Source organism: Micromys minutus, assembly GCF_963924665.1.
Source record: "Micromys minutus genome assembly, chromosome: 20".
Classification (NCBI taxonomy): Eukaryota; Metazoa; Chordata; class Mammalia; order Rodentia; family Muridae; genus Micromys; species Micromys minutus.
In genome coordinates, this window is record NC_137955.1 from 22,237,433 (window position 1) to 22,260,055 (window position 22,623).

Sequence of the window (22,623 nt, forward strand, 5' to 3'; positions counted from 1 at the left end):
TTAAATCAATAAGCACGCCACTACCTTGCTAGGGTTACAAGAGCAGCACTAAAGATTGGTGGCTTTAAACAAAAGAGAGTTCTTTTACAATCTGGAGGTCAGAGGAGGGAAAACTGGGGTCCCCCAAGGCTGTGTTCCTTCTGAATGTCAGTGCAGCTTGTGTCCCTTGCCCCTAGCCTCTGGTTATTCCTGGTTTTGCCTGACTTGTGGAAGCATAACTCCACTCTCTGCTGCTGCCGTATGGCTAGTCTCCTGTTTCCGTGCTCCTCATAAGACAGCAAGTCCTTAGATAATTGTACTCACCCTGAATCTGCCATCATACCATTTTGAGACTCTTTACTAATTCTGTTTTTAAAATTTTTTTATTTTGTGTATGAGTACACTGTAGCTGTCGTCAGACACACCAGAAGAGGGCACTGGATCCCATTACAGATGGTTGTGAGCCACCATGTGATTGCTGGAATTGAACGCAGGACCTCTGGAAGAGCAGTCAGTGTTCTTAACCACTAAGTTATCTCTCCAGTCCCTACTAATTCTATTTTTAAAGAACTGTTTATAAGTAAGATAACATTCTGAGGTTCCAGGTTGACATGGATTTCGGTTCGCCAGACTCTCACCGTTTCATGTTTTATTATTTATTTGTGACACAGACTTGAGTGTCAGATGTTTTCCTCTATTGCTCTCTGTTGGCCAAGGTCCCCTACTGAACCTGAAGCTTACTTACTATTTCAGCTAGGCTGGCTGGCAGGCATCCTGGCTCTGACTGCACCCTCTAGATGCCAAAGTTATAATGAAAGAGAAATTTCAGAGTGACTTTCTTTTTTTACGTATGGAAAAATTCAATCTATTATTTTCAAATTTGTTTCTGACATGTTCAACTTTTATAAGTTTTAGTAGAAGGATGTGTACCCATGCATTATACTACGAAACTTCTGTTCTGATTTATCTTTTTTTAAAGGTTAATTTTACTATCATCATCAGTCTTTGAGATAAGGTTTCATTCTGTGGACCAGGAGGCCTTGAACTCAGAGATCCACCTGCCTTGTCTTCTGAGTGCTGGGACTGAAGTGGGCATTACATGCCTGGCTATTTTATTACTTTTAATTCGTGTACACGTGTGTAGGTCTGTGTGTGGGTTTGTACTTGTGGGTGCTGTCGCCTGAAGTCTTGGGTCTCTCTGGGGCTGCAGTTACTGGTAGTCATGCAACCCAGCATAGGTGCTGGGAAAAACCTGTTGTGGGTGCTGGAAACTGGACTCAGATCCTTTGCAGAAGCATTATGAGCTCCTAACTCCCGAGTTATCTCTTCAGCTGTGCAGTGCAAGCTCACTGTTCCCGACTTCCATCCCTCTGGCCTTGATGGAAGCAACTTACTGACTCCTGAAGCTTAGCACTAGGGTCCCCACGCTCACACACAGAGACCGTGCACACAATAATAATGCAGAAAAGAAAGAATTCTAAATGTCCAAACAGTGTTGTTACCTTTTCTCTCCCGGAGGGAGCATCACGTTTTTTAACCCAGCCTGAGTTGAGCTTTTGGCTGTGCCACTCACTAGCCGTGTACTTGTGGATAAGTTGTGTCTTTGTGTGCCTCGGTGCCCTGTAGAATGGAGTTCATAATGCCCGTCTTCCCAGGTTGGTGAGAGTTTGAGTATGTCTGTGTGTAAGGTGGATGTGCCCTTGGCTTACGAGGTGGATGGATGGCTTCATTATATCACACAATACAAATCAGCTACATTCATAAACGGTATTTGTTTAAGAAGAACATACTCGATATAACTACAGTCAAATAAGACTGTCTTTTCCCAGCTGTGTTGGGAAACACAGAAATGGACCTTTCCCATCTGCAGCCATAGAAGTGGTCTTGAACATCTGAGATAGAAAGCAACCTGGTGCTGTGTGTATGAGTGACCTGTTGAATATTGACTGCTGAGGAAGTGGGCTGAACCTTGGAATCTGGAAAACGCTTGTACTCGGAGTGGTGGGTTGGGATGGTGGGATTCATGCAGACCAGAGGGTGGTGTCCAAGGCTCTTGGTAAGGGCAGGCTGTTGAATACATGTGAAGAGGAGTTCCAAAATGGCTCTTCTGGCGTCCAAATGGGTAGTTCATAGCTGATTAAATAGGGATGGGGGACTGGTTTGGGAAACATCCCTCAGTACTAATAGTTACATTTGTCTGGCCACTGACTATGAGCTGGCAGGAAGGAAGGTCTTTTACAAACACTGTTTCGTGTGTCATATGGACACCCTTATAAAGTAGGAGACTGAATTTACAGAGGGTTTTAAATTCGCAAGTCAGAAGTCTGCTAAGTACCTTCGGAGGGGAACAGCACCTCGGGCTACAGATGTACACACACTGCCTTCTGGAATGGAAGGATACCTGGGTGTTCAGTCTGTTCTGGTAAAAGGCTGGATCTGCAGTGCCCAGTATTGATGCCCTTCCCTTGGCTGGCTGGCTTTTTTCTCTCTCTCCCTCTCTCCCTCCCTCCCTCCCTCCCTCCCTTCCCTTTTTCAATTGAAAAAGAGTGTAAAACTACAATTTGAAAGACAGTGGCTATTGAATGCCTTTCTTGTTATTTTTTCTGTAGCTGGCAACTATGGAAGCCTGTGTAACTTTATTTTCCATGTTGATAGGAAAGAAAATTTCTCATAGTCTTCCTACAAGAGTCTGCTGTATTGGAACAATACAGTGGATTAAACTGTTTTCTGAAATTAGTCATTAGGAGATTTGCAGTCTTTTGTTCTTACATAATAAGCTGTAATAAACTGAGACACATTTATGCATGTTTTCGGTTTACTTTGTAGTTCAGTTTGGAGACGTGGGTTTTTTCTTTTTAAATACAGTGTCACCTTTAACTCTCAAGACTTTGTTTGTTTGTTTGTTCCCTAAAGTGTTCCATTGGTTCTTCCAGCTGTCCTGCTCACAAACAACAAAAAGAATTACCATGTTAATTTTCTGTTAAGCAGACAAGAAAACCAATCATATCCCTTTCTCTGTTGCTTCTTTACTGTCTAGTTATGTTTAGTTCTGTGTCCTGGGAGATTTGAATGTCGCCATGCTTTCTGATGTAGCTTCCTTCCACCCCCAGCTAGCTGCTACCCAGTTTTTGTTTGAACACGGTCGAACTTAATGTGATTTTTTTTGTTTTGCATTTAAATCAGCGGACCCACTCCATATCTTCATATATGTATGTGTGCATGTACCACAGAGCACATACCAAATTTACAGAATGACTTTGTGCACACTGCAGAAGTCTTTTCTCCCTGGTCATGTCTGTGAGAATAGGGGTTGCACGAAGGTCCTCATGCTTGGAGGCAAGCGATTTACCCACTGAAGGCTCCCTGGAGTTGTTTTGAAAGTGAGAACTTATATCTAAGCGGTCCTGGTTATTTGTAGTTTGGCGAAATACTCAAGTATGAGAACAAGCCCTGAAAAGATAGCTCAGTGGTTAAGAGCACTGACTCTTCTTCCAGAGGTCCTGAGTTCAAATCCCAGCAACCACATGGCGGCTCACAACCATCTGTAATGGAATCTGATGCCTTCTTCTGGTGTGTCTGAAGACAGAGACTCTGGTGTGTCTGAAGACAGTTACAGTGTACTTATATATAATAAATAAGTAAATATTTAATGAAAAAGAGAGAGAACAAGCTGTGGTTTGCTTGGTTGGATATTGGCCTCATTCAGTTTGCCTTTGTAACAGGGGACTTCCAGTGTTTACAGGTGAGATACCAAAATACTCCTTGCTGAAATTGTATACTTGATTCCAAGAATAAACAAGAATTTATTCTTGTGCAATTCTCATTATTTAGTATCCTATCATAAAATGTGCCACAGCATTGCTGAGTCATACTGCTGCTCAAGTGACTTGAACTGTTCTGTTGTAGAATTTTTATTGTGCCCTTTGTATCCCTGTATTCTTAAAAAATGTAGTGTATGTTTATGTGTGTGTGTGTGCATGTGTATGTGTGTGCACATGTGTGTGCATGTGTATGTGTATATATGGGTATGTGTACCATGCAGTTTCAGTGGAGGTTAGAGGACAACTTTGAGGAGTTGGTTTCCCTTCCACTTTGTTGGTCTCAGGAATTGAATTTAGACCATCAGGCTGAGTCAAACTAGACATTTTTTTTTTTTTTTTTTTTTGAGAAAGGGTCTTACCCACTAGCCTCAGTTGACCTTAAACTTACGGCAATCTTCCTGTCTCAGACTTCTAAGTGTTGGCATAACCACCATATCCGAGTTTTCTTTAAAATGTCAGTCTTACGTATTCCAGGCTGACTTTGAACTTGTGATCCTCCTGCCTCTGTCTCCTGTGGGCTGGTGCTTCAGGAGTGCACCGTCACACTCAGTTACACACTACCGGGGTTCAACCCAGTGCCTTTTGCTGTGCTATGCAAGTACTTTACCAACTGAGCTACATCTGAAACCCCACTTTGTTATTTTGAGACAGGGTCTTGCTCTGTAGCCCAGAGTAGCCTCCAATTCTTGGCAGCCTTCTTGCCTGTCCGCCAACACTCCGGTTGCTATTTTTCCCAATTACTTACTCACTTAATTAATTAATCTACATTACATCCTATCACAGCATTGCCTTCTTCTCTCAGCCCCCTCTCCCTTCCCTTTACCTCTGAGATGGGGGAAGTCCCTCCTGGGGAACCAACCCACCCTGGCACCTAAGTTGCTGCAGGACTAGGTATATCCTCTTCCATTGAGGCCAGACAAAGCAGCCTAGTTAGGGGAATGGGATCCACAGTCAGGCAACAAATTTAGGATAAGCTCCTGCCCCAGTTTTTCGGGGACATGCTTGAAGACCAAGCTGCACATCTGCTACGAATGTGCAGGGGCCCTAGGTTCAGCCGATGTTTGCTCTTTTATTAGTGGCTCAGTCTCTGATTCCCCATGGGTCCAGGTTAGTTGAGTCTGTTGGTCTTCCTGTGGAATCCCTATCCCCTCTGACTTCCTCAGTCCTTCCCCCAACTCTTCCACAAGACTCCCCAAGCTCCGTCTGTTTGGCTGTGGGACTCTGCATCTGTTTCTGTCAGCTGCTGGGTGGAGCCTCTCAGAGGACAGTCATGCAGGCTCACGGCTGTGAATCCAGGCTGAACACATACAAGCACAGCCTGGGGCTCCAAGGCAGTTGAAAAAGGAGGGCAGGCCAGCACCGTGTCTAGCCTGGGCCAGCCTTGAACTCAGATTGGCCTGCCTCTCTGTCTGTGAGTTGCTGGGATTAAAGGTGTTTAATTGTTTTTTGAGATAGGGGTTCTTACCGGACTGGAACTCATGGACTAGGCTAGATTGATTGGCTTATGTATATTGAATACTAATAAGTACGTGATCCTAAATGAGTCAGAGAGAATGTTCAGAGCCTCCTACCCTCATCTTTTACTTGATGAAAGAAACTATATCTACAGTTATGGACAAACCTCAAGTGTTTTTGAAAATCATTTATTAATGTGTGTGTGGGGTGGGGCACGTGTGCCACATTGTCTTGTGAGAGGAGGGCCTTAGGGAGTTATTTCCCTCCTCCCACTATGTGGACCCCATTCTTTCAAAGGCATACGATTATCTCTCTTCCCTCAAAATGACTGCATTGCCTCCTCCACACGCTGCCTCGCCTGCATTTGCTGCTCTCCAGAGCATCTGTCACCTTTTGGGAGGTTCCCTGAGAGTGTGCTCTGTGGGTGTCAGAGTGCACGTCACCAAAGCTGGTCTTGAGCTACCTTTGTAGCCAAACTGACCTTAACCTCCCTGCCCCTTCTTACATGCTGGTCATTCAGACACGCTGTACCACAGCTGGCTCTGTTTGCTTTTCCAGGCAGTGTTCCTGCCCCATGCTGTAGCCCTTGCTTGCCTGGAGCTGGCTAGCAGCCATCTTCCCAAGACCAGGTAAACCAGTCTGAGCCAGCACACTCAGCTTTTAGGCTCTTCTTCTCTAGACATCACGTCTTTTTGTTGATGATCTTGTTTCCATCCCGATTTTGATTGGATCTGTTTTTCCGTAGGTTTCTGAGAACCGGCACACAGACTTCTGGTGGCTTTGCCTCAGCAGCAGTATCTGGATTCTTCTGTGCCCATAAGTGATCTGGATAGGCATGGGCAAGATGGAATCCCTTTAAACATGATTTGTTTATTTTTTATGTGCATGGGTGCTTTGCCTACATATGTATCTGCACTGTGTACGTATAAGAAGGCTGGAAGACGTTCTTGTATCCCCTGGAACTGATTGTAGATGATAGAAGGCCACCGTGTGAGTGCAGGAGTCCAACCTGGGCCCTCTAGAAGCACAGCTGGTACCACTGAGCTGTCTCTTTAGCCTAAAATCACTTACCTTTAAAATTTCTGTTTGAAACTGAAAACTGCATGCCCTTGAGCTAAGACTGAAAACAGAACAAAGCAACAACAGCCCATCACAGGGGCTGGTGATGACAGGGAAGCATGTCAGTTTCACAGGGGAATTCATTTATGTCATTTTGTGCATGTGTGTGTTGTGTACATTACATACTTGTCAGGCCAGAGGACACGGCCTGCTTTACCATTCTCTGCCTTGTTTCTTTGAGAGATTTCTTATTGAAACTAGAGCTAGGTAGTTAGCCAGTAGGCACCAGTAATCCCCCTGTCTCTGCCCACCTGCCCTCTTCCTCCAAGTGTCTGGGTTATAGGCATGGTTCATACTAGGTTCTTTTTGTTTTTATTTTTTAAAGTGTGGGTTGTGGAAATGTGAGTTTAGGGCCACCACAGGTCTTACTTGGTGAGCCATCATTTCTCCAGCCCTGCGGGGCCATTTTCTGAGGGGAAGATGCAACTATTCTATGCTACATGGCTTTTCCTTGATTTTTCTTGTTTTGAGGCCCAGTGTTACCACGTAGCCCAGGCCTTCCCTTAGTTCTTAGTCCCCCTTCCTCTGCTTCTGACCGTTGTAGGCATAGGCTACCATGTCTGGACATTACCATGTGATTTTAATGGTGGTGTACTGGTTTCTCTGTGTGTGGACATCTATAGAGAGCTTTCAAACAGAAGACAGTCTGATTTTATATGTACAGTGGTTTCAAAGTGAATAGTAAGTTAAAAGGGTTTGAGTACCTGAAGGCATATAGGACGAGCAAAGAATCATTTTCTTTCTCTCTCATAACTGTTCCAAATTGCCTTTTCCCCAAAGCTACTTTTAGTGAGCAGTTGTTGTGTGTGTCTCCTCCTGACTTAAGGCTAAACTTTCAAGGATACAGCGGGGGAGGGGAGCAGCAGATGTGCCCCAGCACCGAGTGTTGGCTACTCTCATAATACACTAAAGTATGTTCTCAGTCAGAACCGGCACTGACATCTGAAAACTATTCCATCTGCAGTGGGCAAGCACGAATTGACTGGACATAAAGTTGCTGTGAAGATCCTCAACCGGCAGAAGATCCGGAGCCTGGACGTGGTCGGAAAGATCCGCAGAGAGATTCAGAACCTGAAGCTCTTCAGGCATCCTCATATAATCAAACTGTAAGCCCGGCTCATTAACCTGTTCCTGCCATCTGCTCATCCCCCAGTTAACCTGCCTGACCCGGCAAACCCGAGAGAGGCCTGGCCTTCTTCCTGTTTCCGAGGCTGGAGGTTTTTCTTCTGCTCCCGCATCTGACCAGGGCTCACTGCCAATGACAGAGCCTGCCTCACGTGTTAACATGGCTCACATCTCCCCTACTCCTGTTCTCCCTGGTGTCTGGAAAGAGGCCCTTCTGACAGTACTCTGTGCTGCTGGTTTCATGGATAGTACCAACGTCGGGTTTCTAATAAAAGTTTCTGTAGCAGGTGCCAGACCCTGTTTGGTTTCCAGTACCACCTGAAAGGGTGGCGGGTGGGGAGGTGAAACATTCTTGGGCCACAAATTTCAAGTTTATACATGCTGGGAATCAGGCTCATGAGGGACCGTCACTAGAAATGTTTTTCCCCCCACCCTCCTTGTACTTGACCATGCTCACACCAGACTTTGAGGAATCCAGTATTTTAGAAGGACAGTAATCCTAACGGTTGTTTTGAGGAAACCCCAGTAAGGCTTACGGGTAACACATTTCTTACCCTCCGTGTTACCATGTAAGCTCCAGTTGAAACCTGCTGGGACTTCGCTGTTGAACTGGCTGGCTCAAACATCGTTTTGCTTTTCTCTCTTGTTTATTAAGATGTTTTGGTCTATCATATGTACTGATGGCCCCTAACTAAATGCCCCTTGCTTTGAGACCCATTCTCTGAACGCCAGGCCCCGTGCCTGCACCTTATTCATTGGGATGGCCACAAGGTCTTTCAAAGAACCTGGTCAGGTCTCATGTCCCCACCGTCTCCTCAGCTCTGCTTGCTGCATTGTCCTCAGCATCGCAGTGAATTGTCACTAAACCCTGGGGGAACGTAGGAGTATTGTTAACAGTCCTGTTTGGCCCCTCGACCCACTGTCACGCCATCTCTTCCTCCAGAATGTGTCTCTGACCTTTTTCTCGGTCCTTTATCACCATCACACTGATGAGGCGATACCTCACCAGCATCCTGAACTACCTCACCTCTCACGGGAGTCTTCTGAGCGTTCACCCCGTGCTTCACATTGCCACCGCTTGTTCTTTGCCTATGCAGATGACATGACCGCTGGCGTGAAAACGTCCCCTAGCTTTCCATATCCCTTTAGATACAAGCCACAGGCTTCTTCCCAGCTTGTGGAGTTCTGCGTCTTTGGTCTCCAGCGACTAGCTTCACATCCTGTTTCTCTCCCAGTTTGTTTAGCTCTTGCCTTACCCTGAGTGTACCAAGCAGGCTCCCAGCTGGGCCCTGGCTCTTCGTTTCCTTTGCCCACTCTACCTTCTTCCCAGGAAAGGTAGTCTGCTCCTTTCTTCCTTCCTTTCTTGGGGCTCTGCTCTGGGGTACTGTGGCCTTCCTGGAAGGCTCTGAATAGAAGAAGAGGTTGCTTTCTCTGCTCCATCACATGCTCAGCCACTTACTGTCTGTCTGTCTCCTGGCACCTGGATCAAGACCATAACAAAACCAGGAGATTGGCTTTGCTCCCCACAGACTTCTAGCAGCTAGCACAGTACCTGGTATATCATAGGTGCTTAGTAAATCATTACTGAATGAATGAATCCACATGTTTTAATATTAGTAGATAATGTTTTCTCTCACCAGGTACCAGGTCATCAGTACACCATCTGATATTTTCATGGTGATGGAATATGTCTCAGGAGGAGAGCTATTTGATTATATCTGTAAAAATGGAAGGGTAAGCAGTTCTCGTTTAATCCTGTACATATTTTGCTAACTCCTCTGTACCCCTTATTGCGCTAAAATGTCAGCAAGCAGTTTTCAGAGGTCTGTTTAGCAAGCAGTTCCCTTAGCATGAACTTGTGTCGACTCACAGGCTCTGTAGAGGGAAAGGGCCTCAAAGATGATCCGAGTCATTTGCATAGATATGGATATCCAGCCCCTTGGTTAAGTATTTGTTCAAGGTCATGTGACTTATTAGTGCCATACAGAGTTCAATTAAGTCCCTAAAATTTATAATCCTTAGACTTATGTTTTTGGCTATGTAAACTTTTTATTTTTTTGAGACAGGGTCACACTGTGCCACTGTTACCATGTAGATGAGGCTAGTTCATAGAGATCTCCCTGTCCCTGCCTCCCAAGTGCTGGGATTAAAGAAGTGCCTGGCCTGTGTAAACTTTAATATGATTCCTGAGCTTTCCTGAAACGCTTTCCTAAGTGTTCCTTACTAACTATATCCTTGTTGTTCAACCCCGGCCACATTTAAGTTGCATTCATGTTTTGGTTTGTGAACTCTGATGGACTCGGATGGTTTTTGAGGGAGTCAGGATTTAGACGTGAAGAGTTTAGTGCTTGAAGGAACCAGAGACATTTAAGTTATAGATGAATAGTGAGCACTGTCCCCTGCCCATACTAACCCTCGGGGTACCTGACTGGCCCAAGGCCCTTCTGACAGACCCACACCTGTTAGAGAAAAGAGCTTCGCTCCATTTCTCATGATGTAGTGTGTCTCTTTAATCAGGATCACTCTCATTAAGCACATTAATCTTTGTTTCTCAACGTGGTTAATTTCTATTTAAAGTTTTCACTTCCCCATGCTCCCCGGCCCCATCCCTATGCACTGGAGGAATTCTTTCCTGAATGAGTCAGTGCCTTTGTTTTCCATCCTTCCTGCTCCCGTTGTCGTTTCTAGTCATTTTGCTGCCCATTGCGGGGATGTCCTTAGTGTTACCTTCTGGATGCTGAGCTTGTGGCTGTCACCTGTTTATATTTCAGATCTCTCTGCCTTAGTCTCTGAAATCCCTCTTTGGCTCCTTATCTGCTTGAGAACGACATTTTGGTTTTAAAAGCCTTTTGGCCCCTGTACTCTTCGTTCCCCCTGTTTCTGCTCACTTCACCTTTTCTTCTGCTCATTTAATTTTTCTGTCTCTCTTTCTCTTTTTCCCATGACTTTTCCTCATATATCTGGTGATTCTCAGCTGTCCACTTACATTTCAGAAATGCCAAGCTCATGTATGTGTGCTATTTATGGTTTTCCCATAGGTTGAGTTGTTGGAGACGTTAATTTTGGCAGGGTAAATTCTTTGCTAGCAAGCATAAGTATTTTTCTCCTTTGTTTAATTTGGCATCTGCGTTTGCCTATTTTCTTGGAGAGATACTGATTTAGGTGTTGGAATTGAGTTGGGCGGTGGGGTCAGGTCTCTTCTGTTAGTGTGCACAGAGTCTCCATCTTCTTTCCGGTGCCTTCTTTCTGCAGAGGCCTGCAGCCTTGTTTCCCACCTGTCCCTCACTCTGCCTCACACCTGCTCAGCGTCCCCAGGGCTCCGTGTGCAGATGTATTTCCTCCTCTAGGATTTGGCTTTGCTTTTCTGTTTCTGCTGAGTTTTCATCTGCTGCCCCCACACTGCTCTTGATGGCCACTGTCTCTCTATCCTTTTGTTTAATGGGCCCTGTGTGTTGCTGACACCACCCTAGTGTGGCTTCAGGGACTGACACAAATGACTCAGTGTGTGATGTTGGCCATCTGGGAGTCTGCTTTGACCTGGCTCACCTTCCTTTAGTCTTTGCTGTTCTTTGCACTATATTTTTGTAAATGAAATTCTTTTCACCTTTACAGCCTATGTTACTCCCTGTCCTTGGTTAAGTTTTCTCTTCCTCTTGCATAATTAAAAATACATAAACATCTACTAGAATAAATAAAGGCGTGAGATTGAAGAAGTATATTAATGTATTTTTCTTCCGGAAGGGTATCTTGGACTTGAGTGTAAGGGCATGCCTCAGTAGCAGTTTTAATTTTGTATTCAAAGCAACAACTGGTTTTTCTTTGTCCCTACATGACTCATGTGTTGAAGGTGTAGAATTCTGGATTTAGAATGTTCACTCGTGACCTACTGGAGGATCGCATGTGAGAGTCCTTGCCTAGGGGATCAGTAGCTTTCTTATTAAATACTCTGTCCTGGAGCATGCCTAGAACTGCTCATCCCTCGTTGAGCAAACATCAGAAGATGCAGAGATTTGAAGATTATTTTTAAAAGATTATACTTAAAAATTTTACTTGTAGTGTAAGATTTTTTTTTTTGTATTTTTAAGAAAACATGCAAAACGTAAATGTGCTTTTGTTTAAATGAAAACATCTTAGGCCTGAAGAGATGGCTCAGTAGTTAAGAGAGTGTCCACTATCTTTTTTTCCAGAGGGCTTGGGTTTGGTACCTGGCACCCATGTCTGGGGCTCACGACTGCCTCTGACCCTGGGTCTAGGGGATCCAACATTCTCAGTATCCTTGCCTGCTGTCACTTCACTGGGGCTCAGTGTCACTTGTTCATAGTCTGTGATCGTCCCCCACACCAGCCTCACTTTCTGTAGTCTCTTTTTCTTCCCCTTTCACCCATTAGCTTTGCTCTTTGGCCATTTCATCCGTGTATCCTGCGTTCTTTGTTTACTCTCCCTCCCTGCCCCCTCTTCTCTCCCACTCCTGCCTTCCCTCCTTCCCACAGACCCCCTCTACCTGCATGACTTCCTTTTGTTCTGTGACCCACTGAGTTTGACAAAGAACATCTGTTTGGCTGTGGATTTGGATCTGCCCATTGGGGCACTTTCTGTATTACTCTGTGACCTTTTCCTCCCAATGTTATGCTGATAGTTTTGTTGTTGTTTGGTTGGTTTTTCTGCTTTCAATTTTTTTGTTTTTTTTTTTTTTTTGGCCTTATTTTTGTCTACTAGATTAGGACCTTCCTTTCATTCATTTCTGTATGATGAGTGCCTAACCTGTATAGCATATTGAATGTGCTCAATAAATATTTATTGAAGGAGGGCAGGATTAAACATCACTTATTGGAAAACAAGCCCAGATTCAGGTAGAAGTTGAAAGTACTAGGAATAGTCCATGAGCCACAAAAGATGGGTTTCTAAGTGTAGTCTATGCACATAGGATCAGAAAGTTGAGTTGCCGATTTGATCCCCTAAGCCCTTGGCGTTTTAGTGTTGCATGCCTAATTCAAAAGTACCTCACGGGTGAAGTTCACCTGGAAGCTTTCATGGCTGGAGAATTGTGAGTAAGAACGTGTCCATTGAGAGCAGAGCTCAAAACACTTTCCTGCTTTTCCTAGCTGGATGAAAAGGAAAGTCGCCGACTGTTCCAGCAGATCCTTTCTGGTGTGGATTATTGCCACAGGCATATGGTGGTCCACAGAGATTTGAAACCTGAAAACGTCCTGCTTGACGCACACATGAATGCAAAGATAGCCGACTTTGGTAAGGATGCTGTGACTAGTTAACGGATATGAGGAACCGTCTTCTGATATCGTTTACGGTGTATACTAGAAACCCAAGCTGCAAATGAGCATTCGACAGGGAAAACAGTAAGCTGTGGACTTAATCTTAGGTTCAAGCTGGTCACAAAGAGATTTAATTATTTTGTGCTCACACACATACAAACACACACACACACACACACACACACACACACACACACTAGAGGACAGCTTTTGGGGGGATGTTCCTGTTCTTCCACCACATGGGTCTTAGGGGTGAATTCAAATTGGCAGACATGGCAATAAGCACCTTTGTTACCCGCTGAGCCTACCTGCCAGCCATGAAATTCAGTTTTGTGATCATAAATACTTCAACCTGTTAACATTAGAGGGATCATCTCTATTATTATTCTTTTTGGTCAGGAGCGGTGGGAATGGAAAGCAGATGGAATTACTGACATAAAATTGAAATCTAGAAAGATGAGTTGTATGAGGAAACTTATTTTAAAAAAAAACCTTAATATTTAAATGCTATAAAGTTGGTTTTCAGATGCAGTGGTACATGCCTTCAAATCTAAGAATTCCAGAGATGGAGGCTGGGAGAAATCTTCCTATTCATCTGAGTCTCTTTTGCCTAGTAATACCTATATTAAAATGTAAACACTTAAAGGTTATTCTAGTATTCAGAACCGCCACTAGTTTGATATATACACATTAAACTGTAGATATTGAAGTACATTGTACATTTTTGTATAAGATCAGACTATTTGGGAAATAAAGACTATAATCACCCTAAAGCTTTTTGTTTTTTTAAAACAAAATAAATGATGACTGATTTTGTGAATACAAACTTAGGTGTGTTGTTTAATGGACTTACTTTCTTTTTGTCTTTGGGAAATCCTGAGTGACCTTTTTTTTTTTGTCATTTCAGGTCTTTCAAACATGATGTCAGATGGTGAATTTTTAAGAACAAGCTGTGGCTCACCCAATTATGCCGCACCAGAAGTAATTTCGGGAAGGTAGTGTTTGGCCTTATGCCATGTTTGATGCATTTGTAGTTGCTTATTCCTCTCAGCTTTTGTTAGTCTGCACTGTCTTCTTGAGTACTAGGAGGATGCAAAAGTAACTTATTTGCCTGCAATAACTCATCTCCAAGGCTCACTGCCTCAGTCTGCTAACCGAGGCCTGGTCCTGGAAGCGTCTAGCCTCTGGACAACCTAATCTAGGCCTAGAGAGATTTCAGCTTCTGAGATTTACTGCTGAATAAGCTCACCCCTTCCTTATTCTTTTTGATCTATGGCTGGTTCAACTCAGCCGTTCCGGCTCAAACTCCTTTCCACGATAACTGATTGACTCTGGCTTCTCTTCACCTCAAACTATCTCTGTCCATCCGTCCCAATCTCATGGCTCCTTCTCAGTGCCTGGCTGGTTCTCCCTCTGTAACCTCTCTGTACAGCTGTCCTGGTAAAATGTCCTCCTCTCTCTGCACTGCCCCTTAAGTACTTCCTCTCGCTTCTTGTGAGAGTCAGGCATGTCCTATTCTATCAGATCCTTCTCTGATTTGTTATTTTGTCTGCCAATCAATTAGAAGTTACTTTCAAACATGGCTGCTTCCTTCTATAAACTAACTTTGCCTTTATTGTTTGGGATTAAAGGTGTGTATTAAGGGCCTGTTTGTGTTACAGTCACAGGAACAAAAGGTGTGTGCTAAGGCTGGGTCACGCCACAAGTAGAAGCAGCTTTTTTTTTTTTTTTTTTTTTTTTTTTTTTTTTTTTTTTAAAGTAAATAACACAGTCTCGGGGTTCACAATGTGACAAAATATCCTGCAACAGAAAGAAGGGAATATATTTTTGTGCTTGCAGATTTTAAGAATAATATATAAGGAGCTAGATCGATGTCTGAATGGTTAAAAGTATTTGCTACTCTTCTGCTCTTCTAGAGGACTGGAGTTTGGGACCCAGCAACAACATTTTGGGTGGCTCACAGTTATCTATGACTTTACCTCCAAGAGAACCAACACACTCTTAGTTTCTGCAGGCAGTTCCATACATGGGCGTATACATACCCCAACACACACACACACATACACACACACACAAACACATACATACACACACACACACACACACACACACACACTAATAGAAATAAAAAACAAGTGTATAAACTAACAAATCCATATATAGAGGAGAATATTGGTTTGTAAGTCCTAACACACACACACATACACACACGTACAATAATAGAAATAAAAATCCCAAGTGTAGACAGTGATTTTGTGCAATACGTTTAGCGAGAGGATGGCAGAGGCTGCTGGGAGGCCATGGTGAAGGCAGACTCTGGCTTAACGCTGGTGGGATAGGAAGCCATCTCTATCCTGGTGCTGCGGAGCTGTTTGGGGAGAGTATTGTAAAAAATCCCACTGCTGTGCTCAACAAAGAAAGAGGAAAACTGTTCAACAGAGAGATTTGGGTAGTGCAATAGAAGCTGTGGATGAATTTGCTTTTCTAGAAGGCACTTTGGATTGATGGAGGAGCTGGGTGATTTTTGTGGTCCCTTGCTGCACCTGCCATCTTTCCCCTCTGTAAGCCTCAGCTTTGGAGGATCTGTGCACGTATACGATCTTGTTCTACTTTTACCCAAGTTGGATGAAGCCGACAATCCTTGGATAGCATTCTCCACAAAGTCTTCTAGTACTTGCATCTGTCTTCCAGTTCAGGCCTGGATGTAGCTGATGCTCTTTGGGGCAGAAATGAAAGGACCATTCTGCATAGGTGGTTTAATGATCACAGGACTCGAATAAAGGTCTTTGGTCAGCTTCAAAAACAAAACAAAACTAAACAAAACAAACAAACAAAAAAACCCCAAGTTTATAAATTAACATATATAGAGGAGAATATTGGTTTACAGGACCTATTAGTTAGAATGAAGTACTTTGATTTTTTTCTTTGGTGGGAGAATTTAAAGCTAATCAGTTGTAAAGGTTGATAGGTAAGTCACCAAAAGCCTGACTATTGCAATACTTACTCATGAGAAACGGTGCACTTAGACAAAAAATAAAAAAAATGTAACGTGGTGGGCAATCCTTGCTGGCAATTCTAGACCTTGAGAGGTTGGGGTCACTCTGGGTTACCTATCAAGATACCATCTAAAAAAACCAAACCAAACCAAACCACACAGAAGGCAGAACAGAGTTACAAGTGTAACATCATGTGTAGTGTCCTAAGTGTTCAAGTAGATGGCATTTGTGTGGTAGCTTCATGGTTTATGAGAAAGGAAAGTGTCTTAGAACCTGAGCTAAAGAAGTGGTTCTCTACAAAAACACATGTGCTAAATGTCTTGCATGCGTATGGCCGAAGCATTGCACATGGAGGCTGAGGCAGAGCTATAGAGGTAGACCCGGATCAAGGAAAAGTGAGGTGGGGGAGGGGCAGGCGGGTTTTAAAAAGGGAGGAGGAAGGAGAGAGACTCATCTATGTTCAGTGTTGGTCTAGATCTGCTACAGACTGCAGTCTGAGACTGCTGAACTCTGGACTACCATCTGGCACTGAAATACGGATATATTTTTATTGAATACTGTGAAAACTATAGTTTTATTATAGTTTTATAGTTTTATTTTCTTGTTTTGTTGGCTCAAGTATGTTCTTTTTCTCTTTGACGTTTTTTATCAGTAGAAATAGAGACAGTTCACTAACAAAGAAAAAGGCATGCCCAAATTTTGAAATTGGGTATTGGTCTGGGAAAAGATATTTGCTCAGAAGTTGTAAGTTTTAATTAAAAAAACCAGATTTTATTTTAAATCATATATGTATGTGTGTTTGTGTGAGGATAGGCGTACATTAGTTGAGTTCACCCCTCAGAGGTAGTGCTACAGGCTGTTGTAAACTTCCCTATGTGGATAGTGAGAACTGAACCAAGGACCTCTGTAAGAGCAGCCCAGGGTCTCAATGGCTGGGACATCCCTCTAGCTCAAAGAATTTATTTTTAAAATCTATGCTTTGGCCAGGCATAGTGGTGCACCTCTGTAATCTGTTTACCCAGGAGGCTGGACACACTGCTGTGAGTTTGCTGAGACTACATAGTGAGGCAGGGCCAACTTGGCTATAAAGTAAAAATGCACTTGCAAAACAAATGAGCAAACAAAGAAATAACAAGCAAAAATTAAAGCAAGCAAGAAGACAGCGCTTCATCTTTACCACTGAAATGCTCATGAGGCAGGAAAAGCCTGTTGCTCACCGGTGTTCACAATCACATTTAATAGCTGTGCACCTGAACCATTTCCTTGTTTAAATGTTTCAAACGATGATGGGCCTGATATAAAATACCCCAGTGCTTCTATTTTCATGAGCTTATTCTTTTTTTTAGGCTGCTCAAAGAAAAGGTAATTTAAAAAAAAGGTAATTAGTTGAATTTTAAAATTCATTTGTATTTTCTGTCTTAATTCTTTTGGTATAAAAAAAAATTGAAGACCTAGATGCTATGTAACTAATGGAAAAAAATGTGCATCACGATCAAGCATGTGTAAAATGCGCCCTTGGGAAATGTAGTTGTTCAGTTTGGATGGGCGTTCATTGAGGTCTGTGTGAAGAGGGGCACTTGTTTTGAAAACTGTTTACTGCTGTCTATAGGACACACCTTTGTCACTTCTTAGGATGACTCAGCCTGTTTGCAGCAGTTCAGAAACTTGTCCAGAGTATTCTGTGAACCCCACTGTCCTTGGCCTGCTTCTGCACCTCAGGCTTCGTGAACTCTGATGTGACGGTTTTAGGGGAAATGGGTTCATAGCGTGTCATTACAGACTTGAATCTTGGGCCCAGCAAGTTGGCTCAGTTGGTAAAACATTTGCTGTCAAGTGTCCAGAGTCTGATCCCTGAAACTTGTGTAAAGGTTGGAGAGAACTGACTCCACAAAGCAGTCATGTCAGCTCCACACCCACTATGGCACAAGTACACACATGTACACACATGTACACACACACACACACACACAAACATTTACTTAAACAAATTACCTCTGTGGCTCAAATTCAACATTGATCATGATGGCTCAACGTTTGACCTTATTGGTAGGAACTTTGAGGGTCATAGTAAGGTAGTGCAACAATTTGATCCATGATCACAAGTACAAAATAGCTTTTTAAAATAAAGATTTATATATATTTAAAAGTATATATACACACACTTTTGCTGTCTTCAGACACACTGGTGAGAAGAGGGCATGTCGTTGCTGGGAATTGAACTCAGGACCTCTGAGAGAGCAGCCAGTGCTCTTAACCACTGAGTCGTATCTTCAGCCCAAACCAGCCTTTTTTTTTTTTTTTTTTTTTTTTTAACTAGCTTAATTTTAATAAGACTAGAATCTCTTATGTGCAGTAGTTGCTATAGGTACCATATTCTCACCACTGATTTTTTAAAAATGGTTTCCTTGTATTCCTCATGAAGCGTTTGTATTTGAAGACTGTTGACTAATGCTTCCTGAGATTGTGGTTAATACGGTTACCATCCTCTCTGCAGATTGTACGCAGGCCCTGAGGTGGACATCTGGAGCAGTGGGGTCATTCTCTATGCTCTGCTGTGTGGAACCCTCCCTTTTGATGATGACCATGTGCCAACTCTTTTTAAGAAGATATGTGATGGGATTTTTTATACCCCTCAGTATTTAAATCCCTCTGTAATAAGCCTTTTGAAGCATATGCTGCAGGTAGATCCCATGAAGAGGGCCACAATAAAAGATATCAGGTAACTCACTTTATCTACCCACCCACCTACCTGTCTGTCTATCTATCTATCATCTATCTATCATCTATCTATCATCTATCTATCTATCTATCTATCTATCTATCTATCTATCTATCTATCATCTATCAATCTATCTATCTACCTATCTATCTATCTATCTATCTATCTATCTATTATCTATCTATCTATCTATCTATCATCTATCTATCTATCATCTATCTATCTATCTATCTATCATCTATCTATCAATCTATCTATCTATCTATCTATCTATCTATCTATCTATCATCTATCTATCATCTATCTGTCTATCTATCTATCATCTATCTATCAATCTATCTACCTACCTATCTATCTATCTATCTATCTATCTATCTATCTATCTATATATATATATATCGGGACTATGTAGCCTTGGCTGTCCTGGAACTCACTATAGGCAAGGCTGCCTCTGCCTGCCTTTGCCTTCGGAGTGCTGGGATGAAAGGCATGTGCTATCACCACTGCCCAGCAGTATCAGGTAATTTTTCTACCTTTTCAAATCTCAAGACAGGAGAAAAATTTCATTTTATTAATTACATATTTTTTCTTGTAGCACTCTACATTGAGTCATAGGAAATCGAGCTTTACAGCTAATGCTGTACTATGTATGATGGTTTAACCTAATAGTTGAAATAAGGCAGGGCTCCTGAGCACTCAGTACTCCCTGGACACCTCATTGTGCCGTCAATGCACCTTTGTTTTCGTTTTCCTCGATTCTTTGATCTTCTGATGGCTGGACCACATGCTTTCCAGATACTGGGTAGGAGGAAGTAAAGACAGGGTGTGAATATATGAGTAATAAGTAGAAAGCATTAGGGCACATGGGGGCTTCCACCTGGAACTTAGTCCTGTTGAAGCTGGGTATGGTGGTGCACACCTTTAATCCCAGCTCTCGGGAGGTGGAGCCAGGGAGATCCCTGTGAGTTCACTGCTCACGTGGTCTGCATAGCGAGCCAGAGCTATGTAGTTTTGGGGAAATTTTAGAAGAGCACCATTCCAGCTAGCTGACTACTCTCTGGCCCCAGTGGTCTCGCTGCCTCCATGACTAGCCCCATGCAGTGACAGCCCATCTCACAGTTTTCTTGCTGCAGATTCTGCTCACATTTCCAGGCATCCATCCCCTGCGGTTAGCTGTCACAAATCCCCGTAACCAGGTAAAACCAAAACACAGGCTGTAATTTATCAGTCAGATTTGTATTGGTAAAGTCTCAACCCACAAAACTCCCACACAAGGAACTCAAAACTCAATTGATATAAACACACCTAGATGAGGCAAATGCACCCTACTTATTATTTAATTATTTAAGAAAACCCCAGTACTTATGGCTCCCAGGACTGTGTGGGTCTGGCTCCTCTTCCTCTCCTATAGGTTCTCTCTGTCTCCTCCCCGTCTCATCCTTTGTCTCCCTGTACTTGTCTCTAAAATCCTCAGCTCACCTTCCTTTTCCACTGCCCCGCCACAGTCTCACACCTTACATTGTGCCTGCCCTCACCTGCATATAGACAGCAACCCACAATGTAAAGAGAGACTCTGTCTCAAACACCAGAACCCAAAACCAAACACACAAAGAGCTGCTGAAAAGGAGGCCCCGAGCGGCAGGGCATGGCAGATGGGAAGGGAAACTCAGTCTATTAAATTGATATTAAAAAATATGTAAGTGAGAGGTATATTTGCATGTGTTTTAGGTATTTTTTATAACTAAAACATGATAAAAACTGCTGTACATGGTGGTGCACAACTACGATCCCAGCACTTGAGAAGCCGAAAGGGTATGACAGTGAGTTTGAGTCCAGCCTGGGGTACACAGTGAGGATTCTGTCTCAGCAGCCAGTCACCAGTTGGGAACAAACCACTGTTTTCTGTTTCCTTTGTGTTTTGTTTTTTTAAGTTCTAGTATAGTTCTTGCTGTGGTCCCACATCCTTTTATATATACAATTAATATAGTAAGAAATCATCCAGAGGATGGTCTTTCGACTCATACATAACTGATTGTAGGGATGAGGATAGATTTTATATGGATGAACAAACTGCTTATTGCAAGGTAAGCATGCAGTAAGAACCCGTAGGATATTGCACACTGATTTTGTTATTAAGTGCTTTTCGTGTAACATGAAACAGTGTAAGCAGTGAAGCGACACAACACAGTTTCTTTCTGGGCTGGAGAAAGACTTCAGGCTGTCATTGGCATTGGGTAGATACACATACCTTTCCATTTGGCTGCCTAGGTCCTTAAAAATTAGTGGCAGGGGCTGGAGGGATGGCTCAGCGATTAAGAGCACTGGCTGCTCTTCCAGAGGTCCTGAGTTCAATTCCTCATATCCACTGGTGGCTCACAACCATTTGTAATTGTAGTCTCATGGGATCCAATGAAAATACCCACACACATAAGAGGACATAATTCTTGGTTTTACTGAAGATCCTTCTTCCAACATTGCTATCTCTCTTAGGGAGCACGAATGGTTTAAACAGGACCTTCCGAAATATCTCTTTCCTGAGGACCCATCTTACAGTTCGACCATGATCGATGATGAAGCCTTAAAGGAAGTGTGTGAGAAGTTCGAGTGCTCAGAGGAGGAGGTCCTCAGCTGCCTGTACAACAGAAACCACCAGGACCCGCTGGCGGTGGCCTACCACCTCATAATAGACAACAGGAGAATAATGAATGAAGCCAAAGACTTCTACTTGGCCACCAGCCCACCCGATTCTTTCCTCGATGATCACCATTTAACTCGGCCTCACCCTGAAAGAGTACCATTCTTGGTTGCCGAAACACCAAGGGCCCGGCACACCCTGGACGAACTAAACCCACAGAAATCCAAACACCAAGGTGTACGGAAGGCAAAATGGCATTTGGGAATTCGAAGTCAAAGCCGGCCCAATGATATCATGGCAGAAGTATGTAGGGCAATCAAGCAGCTGGATTACGAATGGAAGGTAAGAGGGTACGCACTCTAACACGCTTGGCAAGCCTGTAGATAGCCCTTTGTAGAAGAGCTGATTTGACGTGCCTTTGTTTCTGTCCATATCAAATGCTAGGTTGTAAACCCCTATTATTTGCGCGTACGAAGGAAGAATCCTGTGACAAGCACATTTTCCAAAATGAGTCTACAGCTATACCAAGTGGACAGTAGAACTTACTTACTGGATTTCCGTAGTATTGACGGTATGTACACACAAAACTGGAGGTGATGCATTTTGCCTAGGTACCTAATTTGGTTTTTAGTTTTTTTTTTAAAATAAAAACTAAGTATGCAAAGTAGTAAGTTTCAATATGGCATCTTCTTCCCTCCCTCTATCTTTATCCCTCCCTCCTTCCCTCCCTCCCTCCCTCTGCATCTGCCTTGGAGGGGCTGCAGAGACCAGTGTCAGGTGCCTTCTTCACCGTCCATCTTACTTTGGAGACAAGGTCTCTTTGCAGACAGGAGGCTGCCCTTCAGGCTACATTTTCTGGCTGGCAAGCTCCAGGGATCCGTTCATTTCTGACGTCCAGTGTTGGCGTTATAGGCATGTCCCCTTGCTGACCTGGTTTTGACATGGGTCAGGGATCAGCAATCAGCATCAGGCAGGGTCCGTATGCTGTGCTGCAGTCTCTTTATCCACTCAGCCTTCTTCCCTGCCCCCAGTGTGAACTGTCATACACGTCCTCTGTCCTTATTGTCCTCACCGCCCTCCCCACCTCAGCTATGTCTTAGGAACCTTCCTGGCCCTTTCCCACAAATTCCGTAGGAAAGGTGACTTCCTGTGTCTGGTTATTCCTGCTCCATGTAGTATATGTGTTATAATCATCATCTTGGGGCTAGGGATTTAGTTCAGTATTGAAGTTCTTGCCTCACGAGCATCACAATTTCTTCCAAGGTAGAAAATGACTCTTGTTCTGTAAAATCTTTAAAAAGATACAGGTTTGTTTTGTTTTGTTTTTTTCATATGCTCTAAGTGACATTTGAGAAGCTGCGTGTAAGAGCATGGACCTGAGTGGGGAGGGGAGAAAGAGTGGCAGGCGGGACTCACTCTCCATGTGGTTCCTCAGACAAATCCCTTGACTTCTCTGGATGCTTTATATCAGTAAAACGATTCCAGGGTGAGATAAGTTAAGTTC

At 43.4% G+C, this 22,623-nt stretch overlaps 1 protein-coding gene across 2 annotated transcripts in view; it reads left to right on the plus strand.

Moving 5' to 3' along the window:
* Positions 1-22,623, plus strand: part of PRKAA1 (protein kinase AMP-activated catalytic subunit alpha 1) — a gene marked incomplete at its 5' end in the record, with an annotated part of 35,310 nt that overhangs the window by 9,019 nt on the left and 3,668 nt on the right. The window contains 7 exons of one of the 2 annotated variants that reach the window (XM_080933650.1): positions 7,339-7,480; positions 9,140-9,233; positions 12,602-12,746; positions 13,677-13,764; positions 18,260-18,484; positions 20,975-21,461; positions 21,564-21,690. In XM_080933650.1, coding sequence (XP_080789776.1) covers positions 7,339-7,480; positions 9,140-9,233; positions 12,602-12,746; positions 13,677-13,764; positions 18,260-18,484; positions 20,975-21,461; positions 21,564-21,690 — 1,308 coding nt within the window. Of the gene's footprint in view, positions 1-7,338; positions 7,481-9,139; positions 9,234-12,601; positions 12,747-13,676; positions 13,765-18,259; positions 18,485-20,974; positions 21,462-21,563; positions 21,691-22,623 lie in introns of those variants that run through there. The other variant, XM_080933651.1, reaches the window with a different exon arrangement.